The 21,708-nt window shown below is 44.5% G+C and overlaps 1 protein-coding gene across 2 annotated transcripts in view; it reads right to left on the bottom strand.

Annotated features, from left to right (window-relative positions):
* Positions 1 to 21,708, bottom strand: part of taf1 (TAF1 RNA polymerase II, TATA box binding protein (TBP)-associated factor) — a 240,835-nt gene that overhangs the window by 45,021 nt on the left and 174,106 nt on the right. For both annotated transcript variants that reach the window (XM_084319907.1, XM_084319908.1), the window contains exons 29-32: positions 11,743 to 11,841; positions 11,098 to 11,275; positions 8,821 to 8,888; positions 1,594 to 1,716 (exon numbers count right to left, since the gene is read on the bottom strand). In XM_084319907.1, coding sequence (XP_084176033.1) covers positions 1,594 to 1,716; positions 8,821 to 8,888; positions 11,098 to 11,275; positions 11,743 to 11,841 — 468 coding nt within the window. The remainder of the gene's footprint in view (positions 1 to 1,593; positions 1,717 to 8,820; positions 8,889 to 11,097; positions 11,276 to 11,742; positions 11,842 to 21,708) is intronic.

Here is a 21,708-nt window from a genome sequence, read left to right as displayed (position 1 = left end):
TCTACGTTCTTATGGAATTAATGAGATAAAAAAAGGAAACTGTAAAAAATCGATTTTTTTTAAATTAATTTTGAGTTAATTTTCATAACGCGATAATTTGCTGTGTAATTAATTAATCTAATTAACGCGATAAACTGACAGCCCTAATAAATATATATATACGGTAAGTATAAATATATATACTGTACTTACCGTATATATATATATATATATTAGGGATGCTCGATATTGGCTTTTTTACCGATACCGATATTCCGATATTGTCCAACTCTTAATTTCGATACCGATACCGATACCGATATCAACCGATACCGATATATGCAGGGTTTCCCCCCAAAAAAACTGAATAATTTCAGGTAATTAATAATTTCACTGGATGCATTCAAAAGGCTTTCTAAATGTAAGCATTATCTGTGCAAAATATGATAATTAAAAAAGTAAAAATTAACATTACATATCTCTTGTTGTTGAATTAAACCAACATGCATACTTTTGACAATAAATAAAATAAGAATTGGTTCTTACTTGCTTGCCTGGGTAAATAAAGGTTAAATAAATGTAAAAAAAAAAAGATACCGATATTTTCCGATATCACATTTTACTGCCGATATCGGCCGATAATATCGGTCGGCCGATAATATCGGACATCCCTAATATATATATATATATATATATATATATATATATATATATATATATATATATATATATATATATATATATATATATATATATATATATATGTTTGGCATCCAACCAGAGTGAACATGTAACAGTAAAGTGCAATAGTAATATACAATGTGCAGGTGATTAAACTGGAGATAAAATATATAAATGAGTACTACTGAGTAATAGTTCTAATCAGATGTATGTACAGAGTTGTAGTATTAATATATACAGTGATATGGGTATAAAGACATTATGGTAGTAAGTATGTGGATCCACATCTGTGGATAAATATATATATATTTATACTTACCTTATATATACAGGTGCAGCTCAATAAATTAGAATATCGTGGAAAAGTCAGTATATTTCACTGTATTGATGCAGTCATTTGTGCAAAAGGAGCCCTAACCAAGTACTGAGTGAACATACATGAACATACTTTTCAGAAGGCCGACATTTCTATATACAAAAGAAAAATATATCTATTTTAAATTTTTTATTGAGCTGTAAGACATAATCATCCAAATTAAAACAAATAAAGGCTTGAAATATTTCACTTTGTGTGTAATGAATCTATAATCTACGAGAGTTTCGCTTTTTGAATTGAATTACTGAAATAAAATAACTTTTCCACAATATTCTAATTTATTGAGCTGCACCTGTATATATTTATCCACATCTGTCTGTATAATCCCTTTCACATACCTGTAAATACTATATCTATATCTGTACATATCCCTTACCTACTCTTACTAGTTATGCTGCTGGCCAGTATGACTTACTATACTACCATAATGTCTTTATACCAGTTATATATATATACGGTCTATAACAGCATTGACCCCTAACTAGTGGTCTAAGTGTAACACTGTTCAGTGAAGTGAATGGACAGGATGGCTGCTCAGTATCAGCCAGGGAACTCACATCAGGAACCACCATCATCTTCTGGGTCACAATGTTGTCCAGGATGAAGGAGAAGGCCACCTGGTCGTCGTCGTCCAGTAAGGGGTTGATGGCTTTCTCCAGCCTGACCAGACGGTCCTCCTTCTGCAAACACACAGACGGGGAACCAAAGTTAAACCAGGTTGAGTTACGTTTTGGTGGAAGTAATGCCTAATCAGGGTTTCTGAATCTGAAGTTTAACTTAATACCTTTTTAATACCACTTAGAGCATTATAGTATATCATATTTAATATTATTTAATCTCCTAACAGCCGGCTGCCCCCCCCAAAATGGAATACCTGTGCAAATAAAATGTAAGACTTTTTAATACCCTGCAGCTTAGTGGTGGTAAATCCGGTTCATTTTATGGACTCGGGTTAGTCTGAGTCACACACTAAAGTGATCCGGTTCACTTGAGTCTCTCCGTTTTCAATGCGAACAGCATACATGTACAAACATAGATCCTCACTTAAATGAAAACACCCCTTAGTATTAAGTAGACATAATAAAGGGTTAATAAAATAAATTATAATAAATTAAATAAACTACATATTAGGGCTGACCTCAACTAGTCGACTAATCGATCGAAAGGAGCCGTAGGCGACTGAGTCACTCACTAAAGTGATCCGGTTCACTTGAGTCTCTCCGTTTTCAATGCGAACAGCATACATGTACAAACATAGATCCTCACTTAAATGAAAACACCCCTTAGTATTAAGTAGACATAATAAGGGGTTAATAAAATAAATTATAATAAATTAAATAAACTACATATTAGGGCTGACCTCAACTAGTCGACTAATCGATCGAAAGGAGCCGTAGGCGACTGCCAATCTCTCAGTCGAATGCAAAACAATTTATAAATTTTTTTATTTGGGCTGTGGGGGGTGCTTAACACATCCACAACCAATCCTGTTGTACAGCATGTTTGCCGGCCATGCGAATTCTGCCAAACCACGCTGTACAGCGATATTGAGATCATATTTCATTTTTTCGCCATGGCATTCATAATTCCGCCACCCAGCCTCTGGTGATACAGTGGGACCCTGCACAATAGTGCAACGCCTCAATACCGCCGCCTGGTGGATGATCGGGCGAGTTACAACCGGAAGTGGCCATCGGTGCATCTGGGAAATCCGTCCGGCAGTCACATATCGTTGCGGGACTACAGACAAACACTGGCGTGCATATGGATCGCTGCCATAACTCAATAATCAATATGATTTGGGCGTTTATTGCTCCATACAAACCGGAAATGGATCTAGTAGATCGACGTCAAATAAGTGGGATATTTTTCCTCCAGTCTCATCGGCGAACGGTAAGAGGCCAGTAACGTTACTTTCAGCTTGATTGTTTATTCTTTTCACTGCAAACCGATCAGATCAATATATCACCCATACAGGCCATGTGAGCGGCGCGGCGCGTGAGCGGCGCGGGGCGCGGAGCGGGCGGTTTTGACGTGAGCGAGGAGTGGGTTTTAAAATGGGTCGGCGCGACGTCCGGAGCGAGAGTTCTCCTCCGCTCCAAGCCGCTCAGGTCCGCTCCTCAGTGCGCACGGCACTGGTCTGGTAGACGCCTCCCAGACCAGACCACTAGGCACCGGTCCACAATGCACCTGTCCTCAGTGTCCTGTAAACAGAATTGTGCTTACAAGAAATCCCACAACGTGAAAGCATGGCCGTGTTTGCTAAGTATTTTAAAAAAGTAACAGAGAATAAGTTCCAATGTATCGTGAAAACAACTAACGATGATGGTGAGGAGACAGAATGTGCAGACCATATTACCGTCGGAAAATATTCTTCTTGGAATCTAAAGAGACACATTGGGAGGAAGCATGACCACATATTTCGCGAACATAATGAGAAGAAATCCAAAGGTTTGTTGTCATTATTAGCCATTTTGAAATTGGTAGCCTTATTACAGCTTAATGTATTGTAGACCTAATATAAAGCATGCATTTATTATTTGTTTTAGATGCCCAGACGCAGCAGCAACAAAAAGAGACAGCGTGAGCAGCTGCACAATTTCCTCACTGGAAAAAAGTCACCTAACGTGACACGTGAAAGAAAAAGGGAGCTGGATGAAGCGTTTTTTAAAATGATATCCATGGATTACGACCCCCTAAGTAAAGGAGAACGTGAAGGAATGAGACATTTTGCCGGCATGGACCAACCAGGTTACACCCCGCCCTGCTACAATACTGTCCGGGACACACTTATGCCAAATGCCATACAAGAGATGGAAGTCAAACTACGAGATCTCATAGGAATGGGTGAAGGGTTCGTTCTTGCATCTGATATTTGGACAAGTAGAAGAGGCCACAGTTTCCTTGCTATTGTGGCAAGTTTTATCGACGGGACGTTCAAGGGCCACATGGTTCTGTTAGGCTGTGAGCACATAACAGGGTCTCACACTGCAGATCGCATTTATCAAAAGTACGAAAGTGTGCTGAAAAATTGGAACATTCATCAACGCGTGATTCGTGTGGTGACAGACAGTGCCAGCAACATGGTCAAGGCATTTAACATCCTGCCTGACGCTGAAGGAGAAGAGGAGAAAGATGATGATGATGATGAAGTGGCACTGGTGGTGGAGGAAGGGGAGGAAATAGCGGAGGAGGAACCTGCGCTCTCGCAAAACCAAGTGGACGTGGTCACTAATAATGTAGAAGCTATGGTAAACCAGTACTTCACCGTATCAAGTTTACACCTGCGATGCCCAATTAATCTGTTTCAGTTAGCTATCAAAGACGCAGTTAACGAGCATGATGATATCAATCGCCTGCTAGTTCAAGTGGGAAAGCTAGTGAAAAGTGTGCGTAAGAGTTGTCTGAACACGGAGGAAACTGACTCTTTGGGTGTACGACCCACCACTGCTTGCCCGACGCGATGGAGCAGCCAGCTGCGCATGGTGGAGTCTGTCCTAAAGTTATTCAAAAAAGATGCATTGTGGCAGAGCAAACTTAAAACTACTGCCGCTATTCTCACACTTAATGACGTGCGTCGGCTCAATCACCTTGTTGAAGTATTGTCACCGCTGGCTGACCTCACAGACAACATGCAACGGGAGCTTGGGAATTTGGGCATGATTCTCCCGGCTGTAGGCGAGCTCAAATCCCTGCTTGTCAACAACAACGCTGCCCTTCCATTAGGAATAGCTTCTTTCGCGGAAACACTGTCCAATAACGTGTCCACTCGCTTCAGAATGTACTATGATGATAAACACCTCCTCTTCGCGTCGCTGTTAGATCCTCGTTTCAAAACAGAGTGGATAATCCGTGATGAGTTGGTTTGCAACAAACTTGGAGAAATACGCGACCTCCTCGTCAAAGAAACAGAGGAGATGACCGCAGCAGTCGCTGCTGGAGAGGCAGCAGGTCAACCCGAGTCCGACGGCGGAGAGTCTGACGTGCCCGAAGAAATCAAGAGGCCTCGTATATTTGGATCATACTTCTCAGAGAATCAGCCCACGGGAGGAGGCAATGCGAAAACTGAAGTTGAAACCTACCTCTCGTCCCCAAGATCAAACCCTGACGATGTCAAAGATGTCATTGCATTTTGTAAAAAAAATTCCAAGTCCTTTCCACGCCTGAGTAAAGTTGCCCGCAAAGTGTTCAGTATTCCCAGTGGCTCTGCGAGCGCAGAGAGGGTGTTTTCCGCTGCTGGTTTGATGTCAAGAAATCACCGCATGAGTTTGAAGCCTCAGACATTGGCTAAACTCGTGTTCTTGAAAGTGAACTCAAAGATATTGTAGCTGCCGTGGCACTGCATGGCAGATATAGGCACATGAGCATTGTTTTATTTTGTTTAAAATGTACAAAGTGACAAAAACGAATAGCCTATAATATCCTACTTTATTGCAAAATGCAATAGGCCTGCCTAAAGTTAATGGCCATTATTTTTTATTTCATACATAAGAATGTAGCACTCTGTTTTAGATTTTATACATTTATATAAATGTAGCCTATATCCAACAGCACTTTTATATTGGTTGATTGTATTCGAGTTTTTCAAAGGCTATAGGAAACTTGCACATTGAGTATTTCGTTTGTGTTTTACTGTGAGACACTTTGTAGACAGTTATGTCGAGTTATATTTTTATTTTCATAGGCATATTAGCTATGTGATTTCCTGAGTTCGTTTGATAACAAGCCTGTTGCATTAATTGTCTTCAGTGGCTAAGCCAAGGCCTTATAGGCCTATTACGGCCTCCTCTGAGGCTCATGTCATACGCGTAATTTTGTATCTGTATTATGCTGCCCTGGCTGTCAGTGATATGTTCTACCTCAGATTGATTGGTTGATTTAATACTTTATTAACAGTATGCAAAAAGGTATAGACCTACAGTGTAATTCAATTAGCTAAACGGATAATACAAGGTATATGCCGAGGGCTGTGCATAATTAGTTTTTTTTGTGGTTCTTCCGTCACTGCGTTGAATGTCTTGGGTGGTGCCCTGCCCATGGTGCAGTAGTAAATAAAAAAAATACCATATTCGGTTGATACATTTAAACTGGGTCTGTTTTCATTATTCTATGATATTTTAAATAACGAAATCAAGAATTTACGCATGCTCCAAAAAAAATCGGATTTCCTGAAGGCCTTCGAAACGAAGGCCTTCAGGAAATCCGATGTGTTTAATTAGCCAATTTCAGGAAAACAGCACTTTCTTTTATTTCCCCCGCTGTAATTTTTTTCTCTGCTGAGCGGGGTGGAGCGAGGAGCGCTTGATGCCAAAATGAAGTTGAGCGCTGGCGGCGCACTGAGCGGTGTGGCGGCGGGATCAACATGAGCGATTAGCGGAGCGGACCAAGCTTTAAAGAGCGAAGAGCGGATTTCTCGCCCGCGCCGATCCGCTCACATGGCCTGCACCCATACTACATAAAGCAGGGCTATTCAACTGGCGGCCCGCGGGCCAGATCCGGCCCGCGGGATGATTCTGACCAGCCCGCCAAAGATTACATGATAATAATATATATTTTTTTATATATATATATATATATATATATATATATATTTTTTTTTTTTACTTTTTTCTTTTCATGTCAACGTTAACACGCACAATTGAGCCAAAAGTCACTCAATTAATGACAGATTTCATTGATAAATTGAGGGAAAACTTTGCAAGTCGATTTGATGAATTTGACATGTCCAGAGAATTGATGCATTTTGTGAGCAACCCATTTGCCAATGTAGCTGCTATTTCCACAAAAGGACAAGAGTTCCTTGCATCACTTCACATTGATGAAGGTCTCCTGCAACTTGAAATAATTGACATGCAAGCATCATCTGCTCTGAAGCAGGCACTTGAGAATGAATCCACCACAACATTTTGGATAAAGTGTATTCATGTCAAGACATTCCCCAAAATAAAAACGCTGGCAATATCTGTGCTAACAATGTTTGGCTCAACATACACCTGTGAATCCAGTTTCTCTCACATGAATGCCATTAAAACAAGCAACCGTGCCTCCTTGACAAATGAGCATTTGCATCACTGTTTGCGGGTAGCCCTCACTTCCTATGAACCCTCTTTCTCTGCCATTGCCCAGTCAAAGAAGTGCAATTGCTCTCATTAGATGTGTGTATGTAGGCTAGGCCTGTCTGCCCCCCACCCCCCTGATGTTTGAGTTAAGAGTGGACAATAAGTGCTAATAAGATGCTGTGATTTGCTGTTGCACAGACATGAAGCACTTTTTCATAAGCTCAGCTGCACTATAAATGTTTTTTTGTTCAAGTGTTGATGTTAGAATGTTCAGATGCACATCATGCACTTGTTTGTTTTTTATTTTATTTTTATATTGAAATGTTGAAGAGGAGATGTTGCAGTTGTTGCACAGTCATAAATGAAGCACTTTTTGCAGGAGATGTTGCAGATGTGGCACATAAATGAAGCACTTTTTTTGAAAAGTATACTACTTTTGCAATGTAGTTAAATAAAAGTTGTGAAAATGTGGTTGCGTGTTGTGTCAAGTGTACATATATTCATAGCACGGGGAGGCGCCGTGGCAGTCCGGCCCCTGGCCCCTTGGGTTTCTGACAATGTGGCCCCCTGAACAATTTAGTTGAATAGCCCTGACATAAAGCATTTACTGACGATCACGGAATTATAAACGACCCCCCCCTTTCATCTGCGCATGATGAATCATAATGTATACGATCATGTACAGACAGTTGCATTTTTTAATATAGCGTGTATCGGCAATAAACAGCAGTTGATAATCTATATATATGTGTTTACGCCTATAACTCACATTCTATGAATTACTGCAGAAAACAATAAAAACATACTTATATTCTAGAAGGTATTTTTGGAAGAATCTATGAATGAAAAAGTATAACGTTCCTACATCCTGAACGATAGATAATCGATGTTGAATGGGCCATAGTAATGTCAATTTAGCAATACAATTTAAAAAGTTATAGCCCTGCAAAGAAGGTGAACATCTCCATAGGCTTAGACTGGTGGCAGTGAGCCTACATTGATGGATAGAAGCGTGGCAGGGAATGTGTTAATGTCTGATTTAAGTTAAATGCCAGTCGATTATCGACACATTTTGGCCAATCAAAGTCGACTATACAAATCCTTAGTCTGGGACACAGGCCTACTACATATTAGGGCTGATCCCTAATCATTAGTCGACTAATCGGTCGAAAGGAGCCGTAGTCGACTGCCAACCTTAGTCGGGAAAAAAAATAAAACATTTATAAATTCTTTTTTTTAATCATTCTTTCCAAAAGAAAAGAGGCCTAGAAGCGTGGCTAACACTAATGGCACGCATACCAGAGGCTAACTGCCTAAGAAAACAGGCACAGAGGCACTGAAAGAGGATTTCACCCATCTAATGAACACACTAGACTAGACAAATATCAAGATGTATCCATCAGTGGACCAATTGCATGCTTTTGCAGAGGACAAGAAGCCTTCAGTCGACTCCTTCAGACATTAAGCAATTAAAAAAAAAATTATTATATATATTTTTTTTGTCGACCAATAGTCGACTAACGGCAAACTTTGGCCAATCATAGTCGACTATCCAAATCCTTAGCCGGCGACAGCCCTACTACATATATAAAAATATACAAGACATTTGAAAGACAAAACATAATAGACATACTGTGTACTACTAACATGGAGAAACAGGACTGGGTCATGGAATGGAACCACATGTTACTATGACACAGTGACAATATTGTCTGTAACACCCACCTCTTTCAGTTTAGCATCACACAGGTCCAGCATGGTCTGAGCCACCTGGGTTATTGGATGCTTTGCCCCTGAAAGAACAGAAAGAGAGAGAAGCAGGCTAACACCTCTGGGCTGACCTTTCACCAGACTGTAGGATTAAACAACTATATATCTTTTCACATTCAATTACATTGCTAGGTGAACAGCTTTGGCCCCAGTGTATTCCACGTCAGGTGAGCTATAGGCATTTTCAAAGTGACAACATAAACATTCTAAATGTTAAAATACAAGTCGACTTCCTATTTCTCTAAACACGCCTTCTAGAGTAAAGTACAAATATCTAGTAGGTATTCTGTGTTTTATTCTGGAGAGATTTGTTCTTCTCTCAAAACACAGTTTGTACAATTATCAAAATTCTAATCTCACTGGCTTGACGAGACACCTGAGGTTCTAGAACTGTGAAGCTCTGAGAAAATGTTTAATCCTTTCAGGTGTGCATGGGGGGGTCTTACAATTTGACCACTTACATTTTACATTTAGCTGACGCTTTTATCCAAAGCGACTTACAAATTGTGAGCAATTGTCAACAGGAGGTGTACATCTCTGGCAGCTAAGGGTAAGTGGTATTGTTTGTCAAATAGTGTCGAACTACACTCTGAGTGCATAGTAGTATTATAGACATATTAGCATGATAGACAGTAGTATAAGGATAGTAAAATAGTACATGTAGTAGTGTGGTGAGGTAAGACGTTTTTCTTTAATTATTATAATTTTTTTTAAATTTCAGATATCGATTGAAGAAGTGTGTTTTTAGTCAACTGTGGAAGATTGGGCGGGTTTCAGCTGTCCTGACTGTGGTGGGAAGTTCATTGGGAACCTTCTGATTACCAGACGGCCACTCTACCTCCTCACCCCCCCAATGTGTGTGTGTTTTAGGGCTGACCCCTATTAGTCGAATAGTCAACTAATCGATCGAAAGGAGCCGTAGTAGACTGCCAACCTCTTAGTCGAATGCAAAAAAAAAAAAAAAAACGGTAATAATAATAATTATAATTATTTCCCCCCCCAAAAGAAAAGAGGCCTAGAAGCGTGGCTAACGGTAATGGCATGCATACCAGAGGCTAACTGCCTACGAAAACAGGCACAGAGGCACTGAAAGAGGATTTCACCCATCTATGAACACACTAGACTAGACAAATATCAAGATGTATCCATCAGTGGACCAATTGCATGCTTTTGCAGAGAACAAGAAGCCTTCCGTCGACATTAAGCACCCCCACAGCCCAAATGGAATGATAAAAAAATCTATCTGCTAATTTCGGCCAATCAAAGTCGACTATCCAAATCCTTAGTCGGGGACAGCCCTAGTGTGTTTGTGTCAATAAATTATTATTGAGACACAGTACGACTCATACTGGCCTAACATCAAACAGCTATTAGCCTATAAATTCTAAAAAGGCCTTATTATGAAATTATGACGAGAGCAGCATGACATTATTATTATTGAGTCCACCCAAAATACCTAAATAATGATTCATTCAATGAGTGTCCTCTTCAAACTAAACTATCTGAGATGATAGACAGCACCTCTTTCAATGCTACTTTTAAGGTCTAGACCAGCGGTTCTCAAACTACGGGCCGCGACCCAAAGTGGGGTCGTGGGTTTGCGCATTGACAAAATAAAAATAAAAAAGGTGTATTGATAACATAGTGCTGTAATAAAATGTTCTAATAAATATGCATGATCAAGTTCAACAACGTGTGCTTTTATTTTGATATTCCTTAATTCCATGTTGAAATTACGCAATACATTAAATTAAGATTTCTACTGCCCGGGTGGTGGGGATTGGGCAATCCAATATTGAATTATGGGTTGCGGCGGCTGAGAGAGTGAAGGCCATGTTTTAGCGGTGAAAGCGGAGTCGGGGGGCTGATCCTGGGGGGTCCAGGGGTGGGAGTGGGGGAGGAAATGAAATGTATTTATTTTTTGTAACACAATTCAATTTTTATGTTCAGTTTTATTGTTTTGGTTATTTCCGTTGTTGTTGTTACTATGTCCTGTGAAGTCCTGTTTATTGTTGTTATTACTGTTTTTGTGCCGTCTTGTTTCATGTAAAAAAAATTTAATAAAAAAATGTATCACATTAAGTGTGGGGTCACCAAAAGAAATCCTAAATAAAATGGGGTCTTGGTATAAAAAGTTTGAGAACCCCTGGTCTAGACTTATGCCTTGTCTCCAGCTATGTTCAGCCTGGCTGGGGCTAGCATGGTATGGTATGATTGGGTGTGGAGCCTCACCGTTGTAGGTGGCGCTGTTTTTGATGATCACCTCCACGTTCTCGCGGAACTCGTCCCGTGACGGGTACATCCTCTTGCGCACGTTCTCCCTCAGCGTCTGCAGGTCCATGGGCCGAGTGATGATCCTGTAGTAGTCCTTCACCACCTTGTGGTTGACTGGCGTGTGGAACGGGTACGTCTGTGTGGAGGAGGAGGAGGAGACAGTTTTCAGGGGCTCATGAAATTATGAATGAATGAATAAATTACCGGTAATAAAGTTTATTTCGAGCCATTTAGCATGTACAAAAAAACAACAACACACAAATCAAATTACAAGTTGGCCGAAAAGGTTAGGGCTGAAGCTACAAGCTTGGAAAAATGCCCTAACCCAGGGCATCATCTTAAATGTATTGCTGATCTTCGTTATCAACCAAAAAGATTATAATAATAATTAACAATCAAAATCAAAATTATGTAGATGTACTACTTAGTAGGAATTTATGTTATAACTAGGCTAAGTTTGAACTTACACACAGCTGGTGCAACAGGCTGCGGGTCTATATGGAAAGTGTGATGAAACAGACATGGCCTGGGGAGGTGTGTGTGTGCGTGTGCGTGTGTGTGTGTGTGCGTGCGTGCGTGTATGTGTGTGTATTATGTTCTTACGTTGGGGTGGTCCCGCATGTCGTTGATGATGCTCTCCAGGACAGAGGACAAGGTCACCATGGGGTCTGTCCGTCGCCGGTGGATGGACTTGTGTGGCCTCTGTGGAAAGAAAAGAAGAGGATGTGGACGGATGAAACCGGACGAAAGGGGTTCGCACGGGGAAGAGTCTATTGTTGTGTTTCAAATGGCTTTATTGAGAAGAGTCAAGAGTTCCCATCAAACAAGGCATTCAAATAACCAGACCTCGAGAACCATTAGAACTATTAGGAATGTCTGACCACTAAGTGTGTCTGACTCTTAACCGACAAAACCTGCACGGACTACAACGTATATCATGCCAGTTAGGGTACCTTGTGTATACTGCACCTTGTGCATACTGTTTACTTTTACTCATAGTATATATATTCAGATAACATTTTTGTATTGCCTATATTTATTGTAACGTATAATATAACCGATAGGGCAGTGGTTCTCAAACTGTGGTACGCGTACCACTAGTGGTACTGATGGTGGTACTTGAAAACATTTAATTAAATATATATATATTTTTTTATTATAATATATAATATATATACGGTATATATTTTTTTGCAGTCAGGCCACTGAACTTAGAAGCAGGCCAGGCCAGTGTTTCTAGTTGTGGTGGCGCGATAGTTAGATAACCTAAGTGGGGAACAACCAGGAGATCAATGTGACAGAGAGTAATGCAGTCTAAACAGTCATAAATCTTTTATTCAACTTCAGCCCTGATCATAACCATTTTAATTTTTTGATTTTTTGTAATGTCAGATAAAAAATGAAATACTCCCACTTTTCTGAAGAGTTGTTGTTAAATCTGACATTACAAAAAATCCATCAAAATCTGTGTTGTTGCTAATCATTGACACATGCCTAGCCTGTAATAATCCCCCCAGAAAAATTTACTTTGCAGTTGATATATTAAAAATATTTTACTTTTTGTGTTTTTTTTTTCAATAATTTGTGATGCCCATCACAAACACTGGAATTTAAAGGGTAAAAAGAAAAAAAATCCTGCACCAGAATGCAGGAAATTAAGTCTTTGTAACAAAATAATTCCTTAGAAAGTGGCCTGACCGGGGCTATATTTCACACTATATTTCCCAGCCTGAATTATTTCCCCAGTCCGGCCCTGCTTATGTGAGTTGTCAGTGGACAACAACATGCTGTGTGTGTGTGTGTGTGTGTGTGTGTGTGTGTGTGGGTGTGTGTGTGTGTGTGTGTGTGTGTGTGTGTTTGTGAGAGAATGAAGGACAATTGCTTGCTGTGTGTGAGAGAGAGAGAATTAAGTACATTTGCTGAAATACAGTTGTTCTTCATTTTCTCACTTGCTATGTGAGAATGTTAGTTATTATGTTCTCAATGCCCCTTGCATTGTATGAGTTGTGTGGAAGAGTTTGCTAGTTCTAGTGCTACCCCTTTGTACATTGTGGCTGTGTCTGACAAAAGTTAACAATAAATAATGGTATTAGGAATACATTTGCCTCCTGCGTGAACTGTGCATAGCTGAATAGACTGTATTTTAACGTCGGCCATATGGTGGTACTTGGAGCCAGCTACGTTCTTAGGTGGTACTTGGTGTAAAAAGTTTGAGAACCACTGCGATAGGGCATACAGACCCTCATCTGCACCTTTGTTTACATTGTTTGGACTGTATATTTCTCATATTTTTATATTCAGAGTTAATTATATTGTTTACACTGTTTATTTCCCTCATATTTCTAGTTTATTGCCTATATCTATGTATTTCTACTATTACCCTGCCCATACCTCCCCTCCACCATGCTGCTATGATGCCCAAATTTCCCCAAGGGATCAATAAAGGAATATCTTGTGCTTAATCTTTTCTAAATACAAATCAAAAACTACATATCAAATAAACAAAAACTATAAACTTGTCCACTATCAATCCTGTTGTGAAGGATCAGATTAAACCGAATATATATATTTATTTATGGATATATATTTAATAGTATTTGTATATCGTTTGATATCCCTTGTATATTCTTTGTACATATACACTGAATATCCCTTTAGTCTACTACAGCCCATAATAGTTCATTCTCTCATTGGACAAGAACCTGGCGCCAGCAGACAGGCCCCTTGAGTCAAGTTCAATAGTGCCGACGAACATGTCCCAACTAGCCCCGGTTCCGCGTAGGAATACGGCTACCGAAATACGAATGGTACTATTTGTTCACCGTGCATATAAATAGGGCGCAAGTAAAGTAGAACTTTCTTTTAGTCCATTAGTCCTTTACCCTCCAACCTAGTAACAGACGTGAAGCCTCACCCACAACCCACGTGTGGTGCAGTATGGCCTATTTTGGCCCCAGAATAGGCATTGAGACCTCGTGTAAATTCATAGCTGAATTGTCATAGTTTGGCACTGTACCGTCGAGTGGGACGTATTTCTATTAAGTTAATAATAGTCTATTATGTATGGTGCATCGTTCGGTTAAAGTTCTAAAGTGAGCAGCACCCCCATCGTTCCTCGCGTTATCTAGAGTCTTAACCAGGCTGGGCAGACCACGCGTGGTGCTTTCATCCGAGGAGTTCTGGGCGAGGACGAGTGGACCTGCACATTGGATTACCTACCCGGACGACTGCTGAGCCTATACGGCATGGAATATCTATTTGCTTTGGGTGCTTTGATTTGTGGAGCGGATAACAGCCAACGCCAGTGAGTGTTGGAATTACCCCCGAGAGGAGCCCAGGTGAGACGGCGCTCAACCCAGACCGAGGCCGCCTCGCTTCTCCTTCGTTGTGGACCTACAGCTACCGTCTACAAGAGGGCCCAAGTGTATTCATCTGTGGATCAAGATCCTGCGGGCACTGTTTTCTGTACCTGAATTCTCCCCAGGAATCGTTGGCCAGATGGGATGCAGCTGACGGCTCTCCAAACCCCCCCCCCCCCTTACTGACTTACAACCAGCAGGACCCCTTTAGTATCCCGCTATAATCCTTAAGTACCATCGCTATAGTTTCCCTAAAGAACCAGGTTGTATACTTGCTTCCTGCGTAACCAGAGATTGGACATTCAGTGTTGATTTGCCTACGAATACTCATTTGCCTTACAAGTGCATTCAAATCATAAATGTAATTAAGTGAATGTTGTATATACCTTTTGCTATATTAAACCTTCGACTTTTATATTTGTGTGGACCTGGTTTCATATGTGGGAAAGTGTTCATCATACTTAGATATCGTGTACTGGATGGCCAGAAGTTAAAGTACATCAAGCGGTAGTGGTTTAATGATACCATACTTATCAATACAGTCAGGGAATTGTACCCCTCAGTTACAATTGGTCCTTCGAGCCGGAGGGTAACTAGTGTAATATTAATATAGCGTTATTAATATTGAAATGGCCTATGATGAACACTCCACGAAACGGTCCTCCTAACGTAGAACGCCCGCGGCGCAGACGACAGACACCTCAGTACTTAGAGGATTACGCTGTCAGTCAACTACCTAGCCTTCTACAGACGGTAAATGCGGTAAAAGTAGAAAGTAAAATTATGTCTGACCTTAACGACCAGGTTACCCCGACCACAGAGGCCCTAGTGGGTTCTAATGTAACTGACCAAGCTCACGGTGGGGACCAGGAGGGAACAGACATGCCTTTACCCCCCGCCAATACCGAAGAAGTAGTCCCCGACCAGCTCCGGGAGGAAGACAACCCTCCAGAGGTGGAACCCTGCACGGAACAAGATGAGGAGAGCGCCGAGGAGATAGAGCTCCAGGACTCCCCAACGAGTACAGCCAGGAGCGGCTCACCTCTACAAGCGTCTTCCCCCAGCGAGGCGGAGAGGATGCTGTCACAGGCGTTCCTCGTCAGCCTGACAGCCTCTACCGAACGCGATCGACTCCAGGGTGAACGCGATCGACTTCAGGGTGAACGCGATCGACTCCAAACACAGCAACGGAGCGAAGAAGAGCACATACGCCTGGAGATGAGACGCCTTCAGACGGAAGAGAATATGGCAAGAGACCGGTCCGACACCCAGCGAGCCGCTGACGGTGCCCAAAGAGAAGCAGAGCGCGTCATCGCTCTCATCCAGCGCGAAGCCGAGCGCGACACGACTACAGGGCGAGCGCGACAGACTACAGGGCGAGCGCGACAGACTACAAGCGCAGCTAATGGAGCAGCTGATCACCAAGGCAACACCCTCTCCCTCCGCCAGGGGTTCAAGGGCCTCGTCGAGACAACAGTCAAGGGCAGCATCCCCTAACCGACCAAGCGACCCTGAACTTGACCACCAGAGAAAGCCTATACCCCCCGCAGACCCCCTTCCCCGACCGGTCCAAGCGAGACCCAGCTACAAGGAAGGAGCAGCATACACTGCGGAGAGGCTAAATAAACGACTACAGGATCTAGAGGACCTGACAGAAGAAGAAGAGGGAGAGGAGGAGAACCAAGCCCGACGACAGCACAGTACTCCACCGGACCAGGAGGTCCAGTACAGCCCAGGCTATACCCCCGCGGCGCTGCGCTACAGACCCCCGACTCTATTCACGGGTGAGCATGACGCACGACCAGCCCCGAGGAACAGCACCTGGACCAGCGGGCCATGGTACCCTGCCGGTACCAGCCCACAGAGAGGCGCAAGAGGAGACTCGCCTAGGAGGCCTCTCTCCCAACGCTCACCGATGTGCCAGCCATCCACGGCGTCATACATTGGCACACCGACGTTTCCAGACTTCACCCATGAGAATCGAGCACAGTACACGGAGCTCCGGATGTGCTTAGAGACAATGATGGTGGATGTCGTTGACGAACGCCACAAGTATGCAATATTACTGAAGCACCTGAAAGTACCCCGAGCGCACAATATAGCGCTAGCCTATGCCACCTCTACGACCCCATACACCGCGGCTCTAGCAGCGCTGGACCAGAGATATGGACGTATATGGGATTACGTAATCCAAGAGATAAGGCATATTGACCGCCTACCCCCAGCAACAGACAATCGCTCACTAGACGACCTGTCTATAAAAGTGCAGTCCCTGGTAGGGATGCTGGGAGCGCAACGAGAAAAGGGTATGCACGAGCTATACGCCAACTCTAACGTCGAGAGGATTTTAGAGAAGCTGCCGCCCGCCAGACAAGAGCGCTTTAGGCGGCAAAGAGACCACCGTGATCCTAACGGTCCCGAACCATCCCTCCTCGATTTAGCCGACTTCCTGACGAGAGAAGTCAGCAGCCTACGCTTGGATACATTCGTGCGGAGCACACCAAGCTCCAGAGAGGGACCTAGGAGAGTAAACGATGGAAGAAGATCAGTGACTGTCATGCACCAATCAGAATCAGTACCGAGCAGTAAGAACCACAGTACCCCCTCGAGAAAAGAGAAGTGGAGGATGGTGTGCCCGTACTGCGAGAAGGAACACTGGCTGTCACAATGTGACCTGTTCAAGAAGATGAATGCAGAAGAAGTGAGTCAATGGATAAAGTCCAACAGGCGCTGTTACCGATGTGCGCGCAGTCACATGGCAGCCGAGTGCCGCCTAAAGAAGAGGTGCAGTCGGTGTGACGGAGCCCACCTAGATGTCCTACACGACAGTAACAGAAGAAAGCCTGCACCTGCACCATCGAGCAGCACAAAGGCAAGTGTCATGTACATTGACCCCGCCAGCAGCAGCGGCGCCCAGGTGCTCTTAAAGGTAGTCCGTGTAACATTGAGCCACCAAGATAAAGTCATGGACACTTACGCCGTCCTTGATGACGGGTCAGAGAAGACCCTTCTCCTCGCATCCGCTGTGGCCCAGCTGGGACTGCGGGGGAGCGAGAACCAGATGACGATTCGGACAATAAGAAGAGATTTAAAGGCGATAAAAGGCGAGAATGTCTCCTTCACTATCGCAGCAAGCGGGCAGCCAGAGAGACGGTATAGGATTACAAATGCTTTCACCAGCCAAGAAATAGGACTATCACAGTACACCTACCCCATCGCCAAGCTGATGGATAAATATGTGCACCTGCGTCAACTACCTATCCCGCTCATAGACGGCGCCACCCCGACCCTGCTGATAGGCTCCGACCATGCAGACCTCATAGTCCCGATAGACCGGGTCCATACAGGACCCAGAGGCTGTCCTGCAGCAGTCGAGACCCGCCTAGGATGGACACTACAAGGCCCCCTCGCTAAATCTCTCAACCGAACAGCAGCCACTAGCTGCCTCCACTCCAGAGTGACAGAAGAAGACACCACTCTCCTGCAGCATGTCGAGAGGCTATGGACACTAGAGACAATGCCCTTTAAGAACGAAAAGAAAGACATTCGTTCTAAAGAAGACATTTACGCCATAAACCTCCTCGAGCAAGGGACAAAGAGAGTCACAGTCGGCGGAGTGATGAGATACGCAACTCCACTCCTGAGGCGAGAGGGAATGCCCACCTTTCACGCCACGAAAGAAGCTACGGAGCGGTATCTATTGAACACAGAGCGGCGCCTAGCCAAAGACCCCGCTCAAGAGAGTGTGTACCGCGCTGAGATTGAGAAGCTAATCACAGCGAGACACGTAATGAAGATTGACATTAAAGAGGCCGATCAGACGACTGAATCATGGTACGTGCCGCACCACAAGGTCCACCACAACGGCAAGGATCGCATTGTGTTTAACTGCAGCTACCAGATCGGATCCCAGAATCTGAATAAAGAGCTCTTGCCCGGCCCCACACTCGGCCCCTCTCTACTAGGCGTGCTACTACGCTTCCGCCAGGACAAGGTGGCTATCAGCGGGGATATCAAAGGGATGTTCCTGCAGGTGAGACTAGTGGAGGAGGATAAGCCCCTACTGCGGTTCCTATGGAGAGAGAGGATCGGAGATGAGCACCCAGCCATCTACCAATGGGAAGTCCTCCCCTTCGGAACCACATGCAGCCCGTGCTGTGCTACATTTGCACTGCAGAAACACGTCGCAGAGGACCCAGCAGCAGATGAAGAGGTCCGACACAGTGTGAAGAACAGTTTCTACGTGGACAACTGTTTACAAAGCGTTTCGACCCAAGAAGAAGCCGAGGCTCTCCTACTCAAGCTACGCGCCTCCCTGATCAAAGGCGGCTTTGATCTCAGGCAGTGGGCCAGCAGCGACCCGCAAGTATTGCGCAGCCTCTCCCCCGCGGACAAGGCAGCCAGTAGCGAGACCTGGATGGCGACCATCCCAGGAGAAGCCCAAGAAATGACACTAGGACTAGTCTGGCGCTTCAAAACAGACTCGCTCCACTATAGACACAAACCCCTGACCACGGAGCAGGGAAGGTCGACGGCGATACCGACCACCAGACGGAGTGTGTACAGAACACTCGCCAGACAATATGACCCGTTGGGATGTATTCTACCTTACACCACCAGGGCAAAGATGATTGTACGAGCACTATGGGACAAGGACCAGGGCTGGGACGACCCAATACCCGCACACCTTGCCTCCACATGGAGAGAGTGGGAGACGGAACTCCGCTCACTCCCAGGCGTCAACATACGCCGCAGCTACTTCCCACCCACAGTGAGGCCAGAGACATGCAAGATGGATCTACACGTCTTCAGCGACGCCTCCGAAGTAGCCTATGGATCTGTGGCCTACTTGCGTGCCCAAGAGAAGGGAGGAGAGATACACACCGCTTTCATCCTGGCTCGCTCAAGAATAGCCCCACGAAAGCAACAATCTATCCCGCGTCTAGAGCTCTGCGCAGCCCTAGCAGGAGCGCATCTAGCCACGTTAATCCAACGTGAACTCACCATCCCGGTGCAAAGAACAATCTTGTGGTCAGACTCTACGACAGTACTCACATGGATCAAGTCTGATTCATGCAGATACAAGGTCTTCGTGGGAGTCAGAGTCACAGAGATTCAAGAGTTAACAGAAGCAGCAAGCTGGCGGTATGTGGACACCAAACACAACCCAGCTGACGTCATCACCCGGGGAATGTCCCTAGATGACCACCCCCGTCACAACATCTACAGTGACGGACCAGAGTTCCTCAAGCTCCCGGAAGAAGAGTGGCCTACGCCCACCCCACGGGAAGCGAGTAAAGAGGAGGCTGAAAACAAGAAACCTATGTTCTGTGGATTGAGCACAGTCGCCTCCACAGACCCCAACATAGATGATTGCCTCACCCTACAGAGTGCGCAGCTAAAGACATTCCTGTGGCACCACCCAGAGATTCAGCCCACCACTGACATTTCAGCAGCTGACTACGAAGAAGCAGAACTTCTTCTACTACAACGAGCCCAGAGAGACTCGTTCCCCGATGAGCTAGACTGTCTACAGGGAGGAAAGCCTGTCCCATCAGACAGCAGACTGCTCCACCTGGCACCCGAGAGTGACGCCCATAATCTCATCAGAGTGGGTGGTCGTCTGCGGAGAGCCCCCGACCTACCGGATGACGTTAAGTACCCGATAGTCTTGAACAGCAGACACAAGGTCACAGAGCTGATCATAAAGAAATACGACGAGGATGTGCACCACGCAGGAGCAGAGAGAGTCTTCGCGGAGATCAGACGTCGCTATTGGATACTTCAAGGGAGAGAAGCAGTGCGACGCTTCCAGCGAACCTGTCTAGACTGCCGAAAGTGGCGCGCACAGCCCAGCATACCCCGGATGGCTGACCTACCTCCCTGTCGCCTCCGACTCGGCGACAAGCCCTTTCACGCCACAGGCATGGACTGTTTTGGCCCGTTGTATATAAAGAAAGGAAGAGGAACCGAGAAGCGGTGGGGTATTGTATTCAAATGCATGACCACCAGAGCGATACATATCGAACTCCTTCCAACCATGAGCACAGACTCATTCCTTATGGCCTTCCGAAGATTCACATCGCGGAAAGGAAAACCGTCTACATTGTTGTCTGATCACGGGACAAACTTCAAAGGCGGAGAAAGAGAGCTGAGAGAGAGCTTCCAAGCTATGGGCCCAGAACTTAAGACCCACCTCGCTCCATCCCAGATTGACTTCCAGTTTAATCCCCCGAACGCACCCCACTTCGGTGGAACCTGGGAACGAGAAGTACGTTCTATAAAGACAGCCCTGTACGCCGTGCTTGGGGCCCAGACTGTGGCGGAAGAAGTCCTAATGACAGTCCTCACGGAGATCGAGGGAGTATTGAACTCCAAGCCCCTCGGTTACGTCTCAAGTGATGTAGCAGATGTCGACCCAGTCACCCCCAACACACTCTTGATGGGGCGGCTGGACCCCGCGCTACCCCAGACAATGTACAGGCCTGAAGAAGCGAACGGCCGAAGAATGTGGAGGTACAGTCAAGTACTGGCTGACAAGTTTTGGAATAGCTTCCTACTCCACTATCTACCGTCTCTACAGACCCGCCAGAAGTGGGTAAAAGAGAGAGACAATTTGACAGAAGGAACAGTCGTCATGATTATCGACCAGTCACTACCCAGAGCTATGTGGCCGGCTGGCCGCGTAAGCAAAGTGATCACCGGTGCCGATGGCAAGGTCCGAGCAGCTGAAGTGCTCGTCCAAGGGCGAACTTACACACGACCCGTGCGAGGCTAATAGAACTGCCAAGACTCCCAGACACTATCGATGACGACCATGACCCCATGACTTTGTGAGTTGACTGACCCTTACAGCGGACCTTGAGTGGTAGACAGTGCGGTTAATCTGTCTCTGCTTAGCTAATTAGGTGGGACTAATTAGGGGGCGGCTGTTGTGAAGGATCAGATTAAACCGAATATATATATTTATTTATGGATATATATTTAATAGTATTTGTATATCGTTTGATATCCCTTGTATATTCTTTGTACATATACACTGAATATCCCTTTAGTCTACTACAGCCCATAATAGTTCATTCTCTCATTGGACAAGAACCTGGCGCCAGCAGACAGGCCCCTTGAGTCAAGTTCAATAGTGCCGACGAACATGTGCCAACTAGCCCCGGTTCCGCGTAGGAATACGGCTACCGAAATACGAATGGTACTA

Source organism: Notolepis coatsorum (assembly GCF_963971535.1).
Source record: "Notolepis coatsorum genome assembly, chromosome: 8".
NCBI lineage: Eukaryota > Metazoa > Chordata > Actinopteri > Aulopiformes > Paralepididae > Notolepis > Notolepis coatsorum.
Note: the sequence above shows the minus strand (reverse complement) of the source record. Positions and strands in the feature narration are given on the sequence as shown.